Source organism: Sinocyclocheilus anshuiensis, unplaced genomic scaffold (assembly GCF_001515605.1).
Source record: "Sinocyclocheilus anshuiensis isolate Anshui unplaced genomic scaffold, SAMN03320099.WGS_v1.1 scaffold1763, whole genome shotgun sequence".
NCBI lineage: Eukaryota > Metazoa > Chordata > Actinopteri > Cypriniformes > Cyprinidae > Sinocyclocheilus > Sinocyclocheilus anshuiensis.
This window is the reverse complement of record NW_015549683.1, coordinates 435,046-450,991: the sequence shown is the minus strand read 5'-3', so window position 1 is coordinate 450,991 and position 15,946 is coordinate 435,046. Positions and strand designations below refer to the sequence as shown.

General features: G+C 42.0%; 1 protein-coding gene across 1 annotated transcript in view; it reads left to right on the top strand.

The window, feature by feature from the left end:
* Positions 1 to 8,627, top strand: part of LOC107660436 (pentatricopeptide repeat domain-containing protein 3, mitochondrial-like) — a 13,008-nt gene extending 4,381 nt beyond the window's left edge. Inside the window, exons 6-25 of the mRNA XM_016449738.1 lie at positions 645 to 749; positions 841 to 964; positions 1,064 to 1,146; positions 2,225 to 2,254; positions 2,566 to 2,642; positions 3,248 to 3,335; positions 3,418 to 3,478; positions 3,578 to 3,660; positions 3,737 to 3,881; positions 3,989 to 4,039; positions 4,171 to 4,260; positions 5,455 to 5,483; positions 5,576 to 5,682; positions 6,476 to 6,554; positions 6,645 to 6,735; positions 7,192 to 7,277; positions 7,658 to 7,806; positions 7,896 to 7,937; positions 8,179 to 8,337; positions 8,428 to 8,627. Coding sequence (XP_016305224.1) covers positions 645 to 749; positions 841 to 964; positions 1,064 to 1,146; positions 2,225 to 2,254; positions 2,566 to 2,642; positions 3,248 to 3,335; positions 3,418 to 3,478; positions 3,578 to 3,660; positions 3,737 to 3,881; positions 3,989 to 4,039; positions 4,171 to 4,260; positions 5,455 to 5,483; positions 5,576 to 5,682; positions 6,476 to 6,554; positions 6,645 to 6,735; positions 7,192 to 7,277; positions 7,658 to 7,806; positions 7,896 to 7,937; positions 8,179 to 8,337; positions 8,428 to 8,473 — 1,725 coding nt within the window. The 3' untranslated portion in view covers positions 8,474 to 8,627. The remainder of the gene's footprint in view (positions 1 to 644; positions 750 to 840; positions 965 to 1,063; positions 1,147 to 2,224; positions 2,255 to 2,565; positions 2,643 to 3,247; positions 3,336 to 3,417; positions 3,479 to 3,577; positions 3,661 to 3,736; positions 3,882 to 3,988; positions 4,040 to 4,170; positions 4,261 to 5,454; positions 5,484 to 5,575; positions 5,683 to 6,475; positions 6,555 to 6,644; positions 6,736 to 7,191; positions 7,278 to 7,657; positions 7,807 to 7,895; positions 7,938 to 8,178; positions 8,338 to 8,427) is intronic.
* Positions 8,628 to 15,946: the final 7,319 nt, after the last annotated feature.

Genomic DNA, 15,946 nt, shown 5'->3' with positions numbered 1-15,946 from the left:
TAGTTTAAGTATTTGCTATTGACTGTTCAAATGCGGAGTTTTGCGCAGCGCAGAGTAACGCGTCGTGTGTGTGTGTGTGAGGGGAACAAGGTCACATCACAGGAGAGTGCACTGTCTGTCAGAAATCATAGCACGTCAGCTGTCTTGTGTACTGCATCATCACTGTGTCTGTCAAGCGACTCTGTTGCCCTTTCGGGCTTGAACTGATGGTAAAACTAACGACATTATTAACTGTCTTGATATTTATTTTGAAAGCTTGAAGCTCGCGATTATGGTAAGGGGCGTTACATTTCCGACGCGTGCTTGTGGTGTTCGGCCAATCACAATGCACTGGATAGCTGGCCAATCAGAGCAGACTGCGCTTGTCAAAGGAGGGGGCTTTGTAGAAAACGAAGCGTTTGAGAGAGGCGGGGCATAGAGGACCTACAATAATGTACAGTATTTGAAAAATAATGTGTTTTTTGAACATTAAAGCATGTCAACATATTCCGTTACACCAAATACACAAAATAATGATCTTTAAAATAGCATCATATGACCCCTTTAAACATTAAAATTAATGAATGTGTATATATTGCAAGTCGTAATAATTAGAACATAACATGAAAACTTTTCTAACGCTAACTTCTTTTTCTCCCATACAGAAATTATTTTCCTTGTCCCAGGAGTCAGGCAGAAATGCTGCCAAATATTTCATCAATACATACCCGAAATACTTCCAGAAAGACTACGCACAGCCTCATATTCCTGTGAGTGTCCAGTATTTGTGTGTCATTGTATGATTTGCCTATGAGGGCTTGTGCTTATGAATGTGAAATATGTACTTACTTCTGTTGGAAGTGTTTGATGCCGGAAACTCTTGAGGCTCAGATAGAGGAGGCGTCTGAAGCTGCTCTCATAGAGAGAATTCGGATGAGAAAAGTCAAAGCTGCTGTGGATCTGTACGACCAACTGCTGCAGGCCGGTAAGAACGAGCAAGACGAGGCATTGCATGTAATATTATGGCAGATATTAGTTGTGTTGAACTGTGCAACTGAATGGCTGATCGCTGTATTTTGCGCAGGTACATCAGTGTCATTGGATGTGACCAATCAGTTGTTAGATCTGATTTGTTTCTATGGAGATAGTGATCCCGCACAAGAGAATGTTCCGGAACAGAGGAATGAACAAGGTCACATCACAGGAGAGTGCACTGTCTGTCAGAAATCATAGCACGTCAGCTGTCTTGTGTACTGCATCATCACTGTGTCTGTCAAGCGACTCTGTTGCCCTTTCGGGCTTGAACTGATGGTAAAACTAACGACATTATTAACTGTCTTGATATTTATTTTGAAAGCTTGAAGCTCGCGATTATGGTAAGGGGCGTTACATTTCCGACGCGTGCTTGTGGTGTTCGGCCAATCACAATGCACTGGATAGCTGGCCAATCAGAGCAGACTGCGCTTGTCAAAGGAGGGGGCTTTGTAGAAAACGAAGCGTTTGAGAGAGGCGGGGCATAGAGGACCTACAATAATGTACAGTATTTGAAAAATAATGTGTTTTTTGAACATTAAAGCATGTCAACATATTCCGTTACACCAAATACACAAAATAATGATCTTTAAAATAGCATCATATGACCCCTTTAAACATTAAAATTAATGAATGTGTATATATTGCAAGTCGTAATAATTAGAACATAACATGAAAACTTTTCTAACGCTAACTTCTTTTTCTCCCATACAGAAATTATTTTCCTTGTCCCAGGAGTCAGGCAGAAATGCTGCCAAATATTTCATCAATACATACCCGAAATACTTCCAGAAAGACTACGCACAGCCTCATATTCCTGTGAGTGTCCAGTATTTGTGTGTCATTGTATGATTTGCCTATGAGGGCTTGTGCTTATGAATGTGAAATACGTATTCACTTCTGTTGGAAGTGTTTGATGCCGGAAACTCTTGAGGCTCAGATAGAGGAGGCGTCTGAAGCTGCTCTCATAGAGAGAATTCGGATGAGAAAAGTCAAAGCTGCTGTGGATCTGTACGACCAACTGCTGCAGGCCGGTAAGAACGAGCAAGACGAGGCATTGCATGTAATATTATGGCAGATATTAGTTGTGTTGAACTGTGCAACTGAATGGCTGATCGCTGTATTTTGCGCAGGTACATCAGTGTCATTGGATGTGACCAATCAGTTGTTAGATCTGATTTGTTTCTGTGGAGATCATGATCCGACACAAGAGAACGTTCCAGAACAGAGGAATGAGGAGACGGTAGGCTGGTCACACCATAAAACAATGTTCAAGATGCTCTGTTGGCACAACTTTGGTTGCACACGTCAGATCATTGATGAGATGGAAGTCGAATGTGCAGCATTATTTTCCGCTTGGAAATATGTTTAGATAATGCAAATAATCAGTTTATATATCCAAAATGTGGATATTGAACCAGTAATATTGCTTAATTTTATAATAAATTTGTCATTTTATAATAACCAATAAGTCACCTGAGACTGCGTTATATTGATTTTATTTATTTTTTTATCTCCATTTAACAACGCTCCTTAACCATTGGTAAAACCCAGGAGGATGTTCAGGATGAACCGCAGGCTAAAAAAGGAAGAGCATCTAAAGCTAGTGGTTTACTGAAGGCCACCTGGAAGTGAGTGCTTACAGAATGTGGGAAACAAACTTCTTTTTTTTGTTTTTTTCTTGCAAAACCTGTTTGTATACACACAAAAAGTTTGGAATAATTAAGAATTTTTAAAAATGTTTGTGAAAAGTTATTACAATTTAAAATAAAAAATTTTAAAATTATTATTATTATCAGTGTTAAAAACTATATTTGCTGCTTAATATTTTTGTAGAAACCGTGATACCCCTAACTTTTGAATGGTAGTGTAAGATTTAAAGAGAAAAAAAAATGCTTTTATCCAGCAAGGACGCATTAAATTAATCAAAAATGAAAGACATTTATAATGTTACAAAAGATTTGTTTCAAATGAATGCTATTCTTTTAAACCTTTTTATTAATCAAAGAATCATCAATTCAAAATGTAACACATTTTCCACAAAAATTGAACATTTTCCAACATTGATAATAATTAGAAACACTGTAAATTGAGTAATTGTAAATTCTCTCAAAAGCCAAAATAAGTCATATTTATTCTAAACGTTTTACTGGTAGTGTATGTGCATAACAAAGTCAAGCAAATACATCCTATGTCATATCCTAAGAGGTCGCCTTTTCTTGTTTTTCCCCTTTAGAGAGAATAATAATGCAGGGAGGATCTTTGCGCTGCTGTCAGAGCCAAACACGCATTCATACAGCGCTCTGATACGAGGCATGGTGAAGGTAACGGATGAGGGGAGCTTCTCATACATTTCATTTCTAGTTTGATGGCAGAAGATGACTGCATGTGTGTTTGATTTCTCAGTATGGTGCTTATTCCAAAGCGTTCAGCACCTACACCGACCTGCTCAACAACCGACTGAAAGGTATGTGCTTTACGGTTTGAGATTTTTTGAAACATTTCAAATGAAACATTTTCTACATGAGCATTTCCCAAGCTGAGAAGCCTTGTTTTGTTCCTCTAGCCGATGTGCACACGTTCAATGCCCTGATCATAGCCGCCCCGGAAGTAAAAGAGAAATACAATGAAAAATGGGAGCTGATAGTGGTATGTGATTGAAATGTTGTTGTGAAGCTGCTGTTTTAGGTAGTAGTTTCTGCCTCAGTCTGCGTGTGCTTTGTAGGATCTTTTGAAGCAGATGGCGGAGCAGAAGGTCAAGCCGAACCTCCTGACACTGAACGCTGTCCTGAAGGCTTTGAGACGCTGTGGCACTCTGGGCAAATCTCAGGCCTTTCCTGTGATCAGTGAGATGAAGGCTCTCTCCATCGGTCTGTTGAGTGATCATTACTTATTCCTGCTTCTACAGGAAAGAAGTGGTTTATGATATTGTAATGCCTGTTTCGGTTTATAATTGATTCTTTTTCTTTGATTTCAGATCCCAGCCTGGCCTCTTACAATCACTTGCTCGCCATATTTTATAAAACAGGTCATAAAGGCTCGTTTTTTTATATTAAAATGGCAATTCTTTAAATTCTTAGTTAAATGGCCATGTTAAATGTGTGTACACATGCACAGAAACACACAATCATGCATTTCCCATCATGCTTTGCTCAGCAGGTGCCCCAATTCAGGGCCAAACGGACATTCTACAGGAAGTGATGAACGAGGTGTCAGGGAAGAGCTTCACTGCACAGGACCCTGATGATGGTATCTGCATATCGTTACAGCGGTGTTTATTAACTTAGCTTTGTACCCGGTACCCACACTTGTGCTCTCTGCAGTTCTTCACTCTACTTGCATACACTGCTCAAAAAAATTAAAGGAACACTTAGAAAACATCAGTTCTCAATGGGGAAAAATATCATGCTGGATATCTATACTGATGTGGACTGGGTAATGTGTTGGGAACGAAAGGATGCCACATCGTTTGATGATCAACCTACAGAGGGCTGAATCCAAAGACACCCCGAAAATCAAAGTGAAAAAATTATGCAGCAGGCTAGTCCATTTTGCTGAAATTTCATTGCAGCAACTCAAAATGGTACTCAGTAGTTTGTATGGCCCCCACATGCTTGTATGCGTGCCTGACAACGTCTGGGCATGCCCCTAATGAGACAACGGATGGTGTCCAGGGGTATTTCCTCTGTAGGGCCCAGGTATCGCCTCGTGCTACCAGTAGTGACGCTGACCCTATAGCCAAATGCAAAACTAGTGAAAAACAGTCAGAAAAGATGAGTAGGGAAAAAATGTCAGGGGGCTGTTTTGGGGGTTGTCTCATTGTTGCCCATCTAGTGCACCTGTTGTTAATTTTATTAACACCAAAGCAGCTGAGACTGATTAACATCCCCCTCTGCTACTTAACTGACCAGACCAATATCCCAGGAGTTTAATTGACTTAATGCTATACTCTGAGTAAAAAGTGTTTCTTACATTTTTTTGAGCAGTGTATTTGCGGTATTTGGCCCAAGTGTTCAAGTGTGTGTGAAGATCACAAGCGTGGCACAAAAACATTTGATAAGCTCATGGGACACTGAAAGTAAAGTTTGTACAGAACTTTTACACATTTTGATTTGTAATGCTTTGCACTTTAAAATAAAGTGTGATTTTGGGGTACATGTGTTCCTGAACATGATGAATGATGGGATATACTTTGCCTCAGAGAAGAAAAAAAAAAAACGTTTAGCCATAGAGATAGTGTGGATTTAGTGTGCGTTAAGGAAACTGAGATTTGGCATATTTCAGACCTGAGACAGTTTTGTGCACTTACTTCCTGTCGCTTCCACAGTGCCAATTGTGGGTATTGGGACAGGACACATGTATTGATGCCTTTTTGTAAAGGCATTTCTGCAGATAAAAGTATCTACACAGTTGAATCACACCTGCACTGCTTTTGTTTTTCAGCACAGTTCTTCATTACCGCTATGAGAATTGTAAGTGCATTTAAACGCATCCTTTCAACACCGCTTCATGGTAAATGTCACATTAGGATGGCATGTGACCCTGTTGGCATCTGTATCTACAGTGTCTTGACACTAAGGACATGGAGCAGGCGTACAGGGTCCATGAACTGCTGGGGGTTGGAGAGAATTGGAGACTTCTGGGAAATGATTTCCAACAGAGCATTTACTAGTAAGTATAATCCAGCAAAATAACAAGAACTTTACTCATTATTCAAGAGCTTTTCCCATCAACGCTTTCCCTAATGTGACCCTCAGCACAGGGCTGCTGCAACTAATCCAATGAATTGATTTGTTGGCTCTGCATTGTGGCATTAAAAACTGATAAAAAAAAAAAAACACATTTTAATGGAAAAAAAAAGTGACCTGCAGTGGGGGAAAATATGTGCATAGGCCAAGTTGACCAAAGCATGGAAGCACTTAATATAAAGTACTTAAAAAAACATTAGAATTGTGTGATTGGAAAGAAATAACCGTTAATAAAAAAATGTGTTGGTTGGGACCCAATAATATGGCAAAATCAGATGATTTCCAACAGAGCATTTACTAGTAAGTATAATCCAGCAAAATAACAAGAACTTTACTCATTATTCAAGAGCTTTTCCCATCAACGCTTTCCCTAATGTGACCCTCAGCACAGGGCTGCTGCAACTAATCCAATGAATTGATTTGTTGGCTCTGCATTGTGGCATTAAAAACTGATAAAAAAAAAAAAACACATTTTAATGGAAAAAAAAAGTGACCTGCAGTGGGGGAAAATATGTGCATAGGCCAAGTTGACCAAAGCATGGAAGCACTTAATATAAAGTACTTAAAAAACATTAGAATTGTGTGATTGGAAAGAAATAACCGTTAATAAAAAAATGTGTTGGTTGGGACCCTATAATATGGCAAAATCAGCAATAATACTGCAATAATAATTTGCTGATCTCTTTAGTATCAGGTTGCTTCTGTTTGTCTTTCAGTGCGCGGTTCTTCAGTCTGCTCTGTATGATGGAGAACATTGACGTGATGCTGAAGTGGTACAGAGATCTTGTTCCTTCAGTGAGTAAAACATGATCATATGTTGCTTCATGTGAACGCACACAGAATGGTGAAGTGCATTGATGTGGGTTGATGTGATCCGGTTTGCAGGTGTACTACCCCAGTTCTAACGTCATGAGAGATCTGCTCCAAGCGCTTGATACCGACAACAGATTAGACCTCATCCCACAAATATGGAAAGGTGATTGATTGATTGATTGATTGATTGGGTCCTCATAAACCAAATGGCTTAAAACACACTAAATAGTTTTGTGCGGGGGTAGGTTTAGGTGCAGGGTTAGGGTAAGGGGATAGAAAATACAATTTGTACAGTACGTCAATGTAGGGCCCCTGGAAACCACATATGCAAGATAAGAATGTGTGTGTGCTTTACTGTGACATTTGAAGAGGTGTTATTTGTGTTACTAGTAGTATCATGTTAATAATTAATTTTTTTTGCATTAAAAAAAGTATAGATTTTTGTTTGTATATGCTGTCAATTATAGTTTTTAGAAAGAAAATCGGTATCTGCAGGTCACACTTACAAAATCAGAATCGGCCAAGAAAATTGCAATCTGTGCATCTCTAATGTTTTATTCTGGCATCACATTTAGATGACGGTCTTAAAGTATCCATTTTTTTATGTCCTTTTCCACAGATATCAAACAGTTGGGCCATGCCAACAGGCAGAATCTAGTGGAAGAGTTGCTGACACTTATGGCAAGAGAGAAGCACAATCAGGAGGTATTACCTCTACCTCATCTACATCTATATTGGTTGATACTCATGCCTTCTACAAGTCTTCCTCCTTTGATTCATTTTCTTTTCAATTCTATGCCTTGTCAGTGGATTATAAAGCCAATTTCAGTTTTTTATTTTTTATTTTTGAATTTAAAAAAATGTTGTATAAAGTAAGTGTTTGTATAGTTTGTATAGTGTCAGTCTGTAAAAATAGTGCTGGTTTGTAATGCACATGCGCCACAGCAATATGGCAGCCCACTGCTCCGGGTGTGTGTTCACGGTGTGTGTGTGTGTTCACTATTGTGGATGGGTTAAATGCAGAGCACAAATTCCGAGTATGGGTCACCATACTTGGCCACTTTCACTATATACTTTCTGGACAGGTGCAGGAGTCGTTTGCGGAGTGTGCGCTCGACATCAAGAAAATATACGACACGGGTGACCGGGGCAAAGTTTTGCTGAGCTGGACGGCCGGTTCTCTCATTGACCTCATCTCTGTATTACTAGCAGCTCATAGGAGACAGGATGCCTGGTAACTTCCTTAATGCATATCTGTAATATGATCCAGATCAAATAGAGTTAAAGCACCTCACAGGTTCTCTTCCTCTTCTCTTCATTCAGGGAAATGCTGAAACTCTTCAAAACACACAACAGAGTTCCAAGGTACAACCAGGGGTCTCAGAAACTTTGACAAGTGATTTTACGTGGCTTTTTAGTGTTTTACAATTTAAAAAAATGTCTGAACTGTAGAAATTACCTTTTTTTTTTTTTTTTTTTTTTTTAGGATTTCAAGTTTTTAAAAACCCAGATCCACTTTTTTTGCACCAAAGAAGCTAAATTAAATAATGATTATATTTCATGTCATAATAGTCTGAGCATTCACACTGATGTGTTGTTCTCTCAGTGAGGAGCTGTTGAACAAGTTCTTGACGTGTGTAAAGGAGGCTGGTGAAGTGAATCAGGCGGTGGAGCTGGTGCAGATCTCAGCTGGCTTCTGTTTGCCCGAGACCCCAAAACTCATCCAGAGGGTCCAGCAGGAGTTTGAGCTCACAGAGCAGCAGAGGTAAGTGTTGCTTTTTGGGCAACCCTAGAGATTTTAGTTGAATGAAACATTTCAAGAATCAAATTATAATCTGGTCCTCTGTGGTTGCAGGAACATGTTGTCTGATCTGGAGATCCAGACCTTTAACAGCGATTAAATCTCGAGGCTGAGAGACTTTCTGCAGTGTGGATGGATCATAGCAGCTAAATATCTGGAGAAATGTCAATGTGTTCATTTTCAATGTCATTAATAATTGTGTACTTAAACATGCTTGTCACATGCACAGATTTCAGTCTTCATTCAGATGGAAAGTAAAAGTACTGTAAGAAAAGAATATGTTTTCTGCCGTTGTCTACAGAATTCTCATGCAGCTATTTGTTCACCTTTAAATAAAGAATAGAGCTGTAAGCAGAAATAATCAATGTTCAAAGAATACACAGATGTAACACGAGAGGGGGGAATAGCTTATACGTTTGTAATCTCAAAAAAAGAAGTCAAGAAAATTATTACATGTAGTTTGATAAATCATAAATCATGATGTGTTTATAACATTACAAAAAATGTGTTTTCATTTTTAATTAACCATATACCTCTGAGGATGATTTTTCTTTCTTTTGAAGTGAAGATTTATATTTCTAGAGGAAATGTCTTATTTCCACTTTGGATACACTTTATATTGATAGTCCACTTTACACAGACTACTAACTGTAAATAACTGCAACTACATGTCAACTAACTCTCATTAGACTATTAGTAGACTGTTAGGTTAGGGTTAGTAAAATAAATTGACATGTATTTGCAAAGTTGGTATTTGCAAAATACGCTAACAGAATAAAATGTTACCTTGATTTAATAAAAGAATTTGAAAAGAGGTTTTATATCGTTATCTTTTATATGTTTGTTTTTTTCCCCCCAAACACTACAAGATTGTATTAAGTGTAGTGAGTGATCTATTTCCTTCTATATAGCAGGGTCTAGTTGTTTTGATTCCAAAATCTGGAAAGGACAACAGGATTTCAGATAACATATCACACTTCTCAACACTGATTACAAATTATTTATTGTAATAACTGTTGCTATTAAAGGCGGGACTTCACAGCATTTAGTGAGACTCAATCCAAGTAGGATAATGCATTTAGTATCATTCAGTACGTTTACATGGACAACAATACTCCGATTTTAATACGATCAAGACAATACTCTGATTAAGAATCTACCATGTAAACAGATTTTTGATTACCTTAATCCGGCTAAAGTCATAATCGTAGTAAACAGAAATCGAATTAAGACATGTGGAGTATTCCTATTTTAGTCGCATTATTGGAGTGCAGTATAGTCATGTAAACACCGTAATCACATTATTACTGTCGTGTAGGACTTTTCACCGCATTTTGCGACAGGATACACATACGGCAGTGCTCAACAGTTTGACGGCAAATAAAAGCTTCAACGCCCGCCGTCGTCTGTATGCACGTACAAATAATTAACTGAAGCTTTCATAAAATAAAAAATGAAACACACAAAACTGTACATGGCATCATCACGAAGACGAACTATATGTTTATACGTGAAATTCCGGAGGGGACGTCGGATGGCATCACGTGGGGACGTAATGACGTGTGCCATTACTCGATCTATGTACTAAAACATATAAAACGGGAACATGAAAGGAATATTCTAAAAGCAACTCATGTAAACACCATAATCGTACTATTGGCTTATTTAGAATAAGTTAAATAATTAGATTACTGATGTCCATGTAAACATAGTCAATGTTTGTTTGGTGCTTGAACTCAACATATTTAATTGCGGATGATGGATTTATTTTATTGTTGAAATCTTTTAAAGCCTTTGATGTGGTTGGAGATACTTTTACTTTTAAGACACTTTATCATTTTGGTTTTGAACTAAAATATATAAATATCATCAAAATGTTTTATGATGACATAATCCTGTTGGTCTTCCCAGACTGACATGCCCAAAACTTCAGGTGAAGAGAGGTTAAGGCAAGGCTGTGGTATTCAAAAAATGTGTGTGAAATATTTTGAATTGAAATATTCACAGCTTAAATAAACAACTATATTCAATTTCAGGACCTAAAAATGCAAGCCCTGGAAATACAAGGCATTAAAATGCAAGCACTGTTAATGCAATGCATTTTTTTTCAGTTAGTGCTATTCAACATGCTTTTTTGTTTCAAAGACATATGACATTATTTTTCTTCCATATATTCACCTCTGTTGTTTATTATGTTTGAAGAACTGCTGGCCATGCTAGTAAAGAGTGATTCCCTTTCGATACTTCACTTCGTACTGCGTCGCTAGACGCTACGGGAAACTCCTTTTCTCCGATTTACTGAAGCCTTTTTTCAATCACAGCAGTGCATCTGCACTGCCATTGTTTCAGAAATGAACCAATGACGGCGCAGCAGAGCTGCGCGAGCCTATGGCGAAGCAGCGCGCCCGAGCCAGCCAAAATGGGCAGGGCATCTGGCTATATAAGCAGGTGCTCAGCATAGGATCACTGATTCATATCGACTGAAGCGACGACATCTACTGCTCTTCGCTGAGTCTACGGGATTTGAAGCCTTCGCCGGCAAGCTGATCCAGCCACCGTTCTGCAGCAGCAAGATCAGCTCACCACCTCTGCTCTCTGCTCACCGCTTGCAGCTCGCCGCTCAAGCAGCACTGATCAGCGCGCCGCCTTGCAGCATCGGATCAGATCGCCGCTTCAAGCAGCTCTGTTCCCGCGTCGCTCTCAAAGGCAGCCCCGGTCAGCGCTTCGCTCACGAGCCTTCTGCAGAGCGCCTGTGTTGGCGCTTTCCTGCTTGAGGTAACAAAGAGCAAATTTCTGAGCAAATTTCCTGCGACGTTGTTGCAAATGTCGCGCCACGGCTGTGGCTCGTGCGGTACACCACTGCAGTACACCCCAAGCCGGCGCCGACTCAACAGCCAGTTAAGAATACGCCTCCTGTGACTCAGCCCTCTGCACGGCCTGAGCCCAGGCAGCGCTCGCGCTCTGCAAAGCGCTACCCTTTTCCAAAGCGCCAGGGACCCCGACCCAAGATTGCGCTGGATCCTGCGCCTCAGAAGCCATCCTGATCCCTCAGGAAGGAAGAGGAGGGGGCAAAGTCTCGCTGTGGCCGGACCACCCCCCAAACTGCCTCGTATGTGTTCCCAGTCACCCCGTCCAGTTCCGGGTGCTGGAAGAAATGTGTTTATTGCATGCAAAGGGCCCATTTCAGCGCCAAAATGCACAACCGTTGTGATAACGGACAAAATAAAACACAAACACTCAAAAAGAGAGCAAATTTCCTCTTCCAAACACAGCGAGCCTTGGGTCCCTTCACAGCGATCCGCCGCCCGAACCAATTCAACCCCTTGCCACGAGGGCCGAGGCCTGGCAGGCCATCCCCGACGTGTCAAAGTGGGTTATGGGGATTATAAAACGAGGTTATCTACTCCAATTTGCTCGAGAACCCCCGTGCTTCTGCGGTGTGATCCCCACCTTAGTAGGGAACACGAACACTCGCGTTCTTCGTTCCGAGGTGGCTGTGCTGCTGGCGAAACGGGCCATAGAAATCGTCCCGCCAGCTCAGAGCGAGTCAGGCTTTTACAGCCGCTACTTCCTCGTCCCCAAAAAGGATGGCGTGTGCAACGGCAGACCAGCCTTTGGCACGTGGTCGAGCGAAGAGACAAAGCTGCACATCAACTGCCTGGAAATGCTGGCAGTATGGCAGGCCTTACAGTCCTTCCTACCACATCTAGAAGGATGCCATGTCTTAGTCCGATCGGACAACATGACGGTAGTATCCTACATAAATCGTCAGGGCGGTCTTTCCTCCCCACGCCTCTTTAGGATGGCAAAGAGCCTACTGGAGTGGGCACATTGCCACTTGCGCTCCCTAAAAGCAGCGCACATACCAGGCAAACTGAACCAGGGAGCAGACATGCTGTCTCGGAGCAACGTCCCCTCTGGCGAGTGGATGCTTCACCCCCAGACGGTTCGGAGAATATGGGAGATCTTCGGGAAGGCAGAGGTCGACCTCTTCGCCTCAGAAGACAACTCTCACTGCCCAATCTATTTTTCGAAGGAAAGGGATGCGCTGGCCCACGATTGGCCCAGCCTTCTCCTTTACGCTTTTCCCCCGATCGCTCTGATCCCTCAGGTCATCAGGCAAATCAGGGAACAAAGGAACAAAACCAACTATGGTTCTCAGAGATGTCTTAGCTGCTCACGGCAGCTCCATGGCCCATTCCCCTGAGACGGGACCTCCTCTCTCAGGCGAACATGACGATATGGCACCCCCAACCCAAGTTGTGGGCCCTACACTTATGGCCTCTCGATGGGAGCCTATGAACCTCCCAGAGGGTGTCTTAAATACCATTTCTCAGGCTAGAGCCCCATCCACAAGGCGCCTCTATGCCCTCAAATGGTCGGTTTTCACCGCTTGGTGTACAAACCGCGGTGAAGATCCATCCACATGTGACATATCTTCGATATTGTCCTTCCTTCAAGAGCTGTTGGATAAGGGTCGCACCCCCTCCACTCTTAAGGTCTATGTGGCGGCTATAGCAGCTTTTCATGCTCCTATAGACGGGATATCGGTCGTCAGGAACAACCTCGTTGTTCGATTTTTGAAAGGGTCTAGGAGGTTGAACCCCCCTCGCCCTTCTACGGTCCCTACGTGGGATCTGTCTACGGTTCTGAGGGCGCTCAAAGGGCCCCCCTTTGAACTGCTGCAATCTGCTGATATTCGACCCGTCACTAAAGACCGCTCTGCTATTGGCTTTGGCATCGGTTAAGTGAGTTGTAGATTTACAGGGAACCCCCCTCGCCCTTCTACGGTCCCTACGTGGGATCGGTCTACGGTTCTGAGGGCGCTCAAAGGCCCCCCCTTTGAACCGCTGCAATCCGCTGATATTCGACCCCTGTCGCTAAAGACCGCTCTGCTATTGGCTTTGGCATCGGTTAAGCGAGTTGGAGATTTACAGGCGCTCTCTGTGAGCTCCTCCTGCCTTGAATTCGGGCCTAACGACTCCAAGGTCGTCCTGAAGCTTAGGCATGGTTACGTACCTAAAGTGCTCTCTACTCCATTCAGAGCACAGGTAATCACGCTCTCTGCGCTCCCCCCCTTGCATGAGGACCAGGAGCAAAACCTGCTTGTCCTGTCAGGGCATTAAAAATCTACTTTGACCGCTCCGCCTCCTTTAGGCAGTCAGAGCAGCTCTTTGTATGCTTTGGTGGCCGCACCAAGGGGCTTCCGGTCACAAAGCAAAGACTATCCCGTTGGATAGTTGACGCAATAGCTCTTGCATACTCCTCATTGGGCCTTCAATGCCCCATCGGGGTCAGAGCACATTCCACGAGAGGCATGGCCTCATCCTGGGCATGGTCCAGTGGTGTGTCCATTGCAGAAATTTGTGCGGCGGCCGGCTGGTCCTCGCCGTCCACCTTTGTCAGGTTCTACAACCTAGACGTCCCTGCTTTGCAGGCTCAGGTCCTTTCTACTTAACTGTCTCTCTGAGCTCAAAACGCTCCAGGAAACATATCCCCGCCCTAAGACTGGATTTAATCCTTGCTGGGGTTCCCACGTCTGGGCTTAGCTTCCAGCACGCTCTCGGCCCTATCTAGTTCCGAGGCTGTGCGAAGCTCTAAGAACGATTATGTAAGGCCGGGCTCGACCTCTATGAGTTAGCCCATTTCTTTGCCTCCTCTTGACCCCGAAAAGAATCCGGGTCTCGGGCTATGGCCTGCTTCATTGTAGTTGATCTACAGCGCCAGAGCACATTCCACGAGAGGCATGGCCTCATCCTGGGCATGGTCCAGTGGTGTGTCCATTGCAGAAATTTGTGCGGCGGCCGGCTGGTCCTCGCCGTCCACCTTTGTCAGGTTCTACAACCTAGACGTCCCTGCTTTGCAGGCTCAGGTCCTTTCTGCTTAACTGTCTCTCTGAGCTCAAAACGCTCCAGGAAACATATCCCCGCCCTAAGGCTGGATTTAATCCTTGCTGGGTTTGACTATGTCTCAAACCCACTGAAGTTCCCACGTCTGGGCTTAGCTTCCGGCACGCTCTCGGCCCTATCTAGTTCCGAGGCTGTGCGAAGCTCTAAGAACGATTATGTAAGGCCGGGCTCGACCTCTATGAGTTAGCCCATTTCTTTGCCTCCTCTTGACCCCGAAAAGAATCCGGGTCTCGGGCTATGGCCTGCTTCATTGTAGTTGATCTACAGCGCCCCCTTCTGGACGCCCTGGACAATTACTTATAAGTCGTTCATCTGCCATAGCACGGTGTGATTAAATAGGTTCCCGTAGCGTCTAGCGACGCAGTACGAAGTGAAGTATCGAAAGGGAACGTACTCATTTACTAACGTAACCTCGGTTCCCTGAGATACGGGAACGAGTACTGTGTAGCTGGCCGTGCTATGATGCTACACGACTCTGTCGTCGCTTTAGTCGATATGAATCAGTGATCCTATGCCGAGCACCTGCTTATATAGCCAGATGCCCCGCCCATCTGGCGGGCTCGGGCACGCTGCTTCGCCATAGGCTCGTGCAGCTCCGCTGCGCCGTCATTGGTTCATTTCTGAAACAATGGCAGTGCAGATGCACTGCTGATTGAAAAAAAGGCTTCAGTAAATCGGAGAAAAGGAGTTTCCCGTAGCGTCTAGCGACGCAGTACTCGTTCCCGTATCTCTTTTTTTTTTTTCCTAAGTACGTTTATAAAAATTACGTAAATGTCCTAACTGAACCATGGCCTAATCCTGGTTTAGTCTAAATATTTTGCCAAAGCAACATTGTTTCAGTTCAGTACATCAAATTGAACTGATCAATGCGCTCCATTTAGCCTCGTTGCAATAAGTGAAATATGTAGAACCTACAATTTCAAAAGATGAACAGAAAATTTAATGTCAAAAAAATGTAGAACAAAAATTTATGTTATATTAGCAACTTGTTATTTCACATTACAAAAACAACATTTTTCTACCATAGAAACGTTGCCAAGTTACAGAACATGTTTTCTGTTTCTGATGCAGAAAAGCTAGTTGGATTATTGTAATTTTCTACACGGTGCTTGTCCTGCATCCACAATAAATCCCGATTTTATCATTTCTACTCTGGCTACCTATTAATAGCAATACTTAAAATAAATAAATAAATAAAAAATAATAAAAACTATTAGCTTTTAAGTTAAAAGGTCAAATTAGACCCTTGGGTCTCATTTTATTGGCACAGAAAGCCTCAAGTGGCATGCTGTTATTAGTGTTCTTTTTAAATGTTATATTTATTGTAAGTAATGGGGTTATTTAACATTTACATGAATTCGATGCACATTTATGAAATTTTTGCTTTCATTAGTTTAACTGAAAGTATATAGTTTAAGTGAAATCATTACATTTACAGTCATAGAGTTGCTATTATGTTGTCTTAGGACAACTTTGATTAACTTTTTTGATCCACTTCAAATGTTGACTACTGTATATTTATATATGTATATATATATATATATTTATATTTATATATCTTCATTTAAAATATTGGCAATTAAATATGTAAATATGCATAGGCCTTTAAAGGGGTCAAATGATGCGATTTAAATTTTTCCTTTCTCTTTGCTATTTGGGAAGAT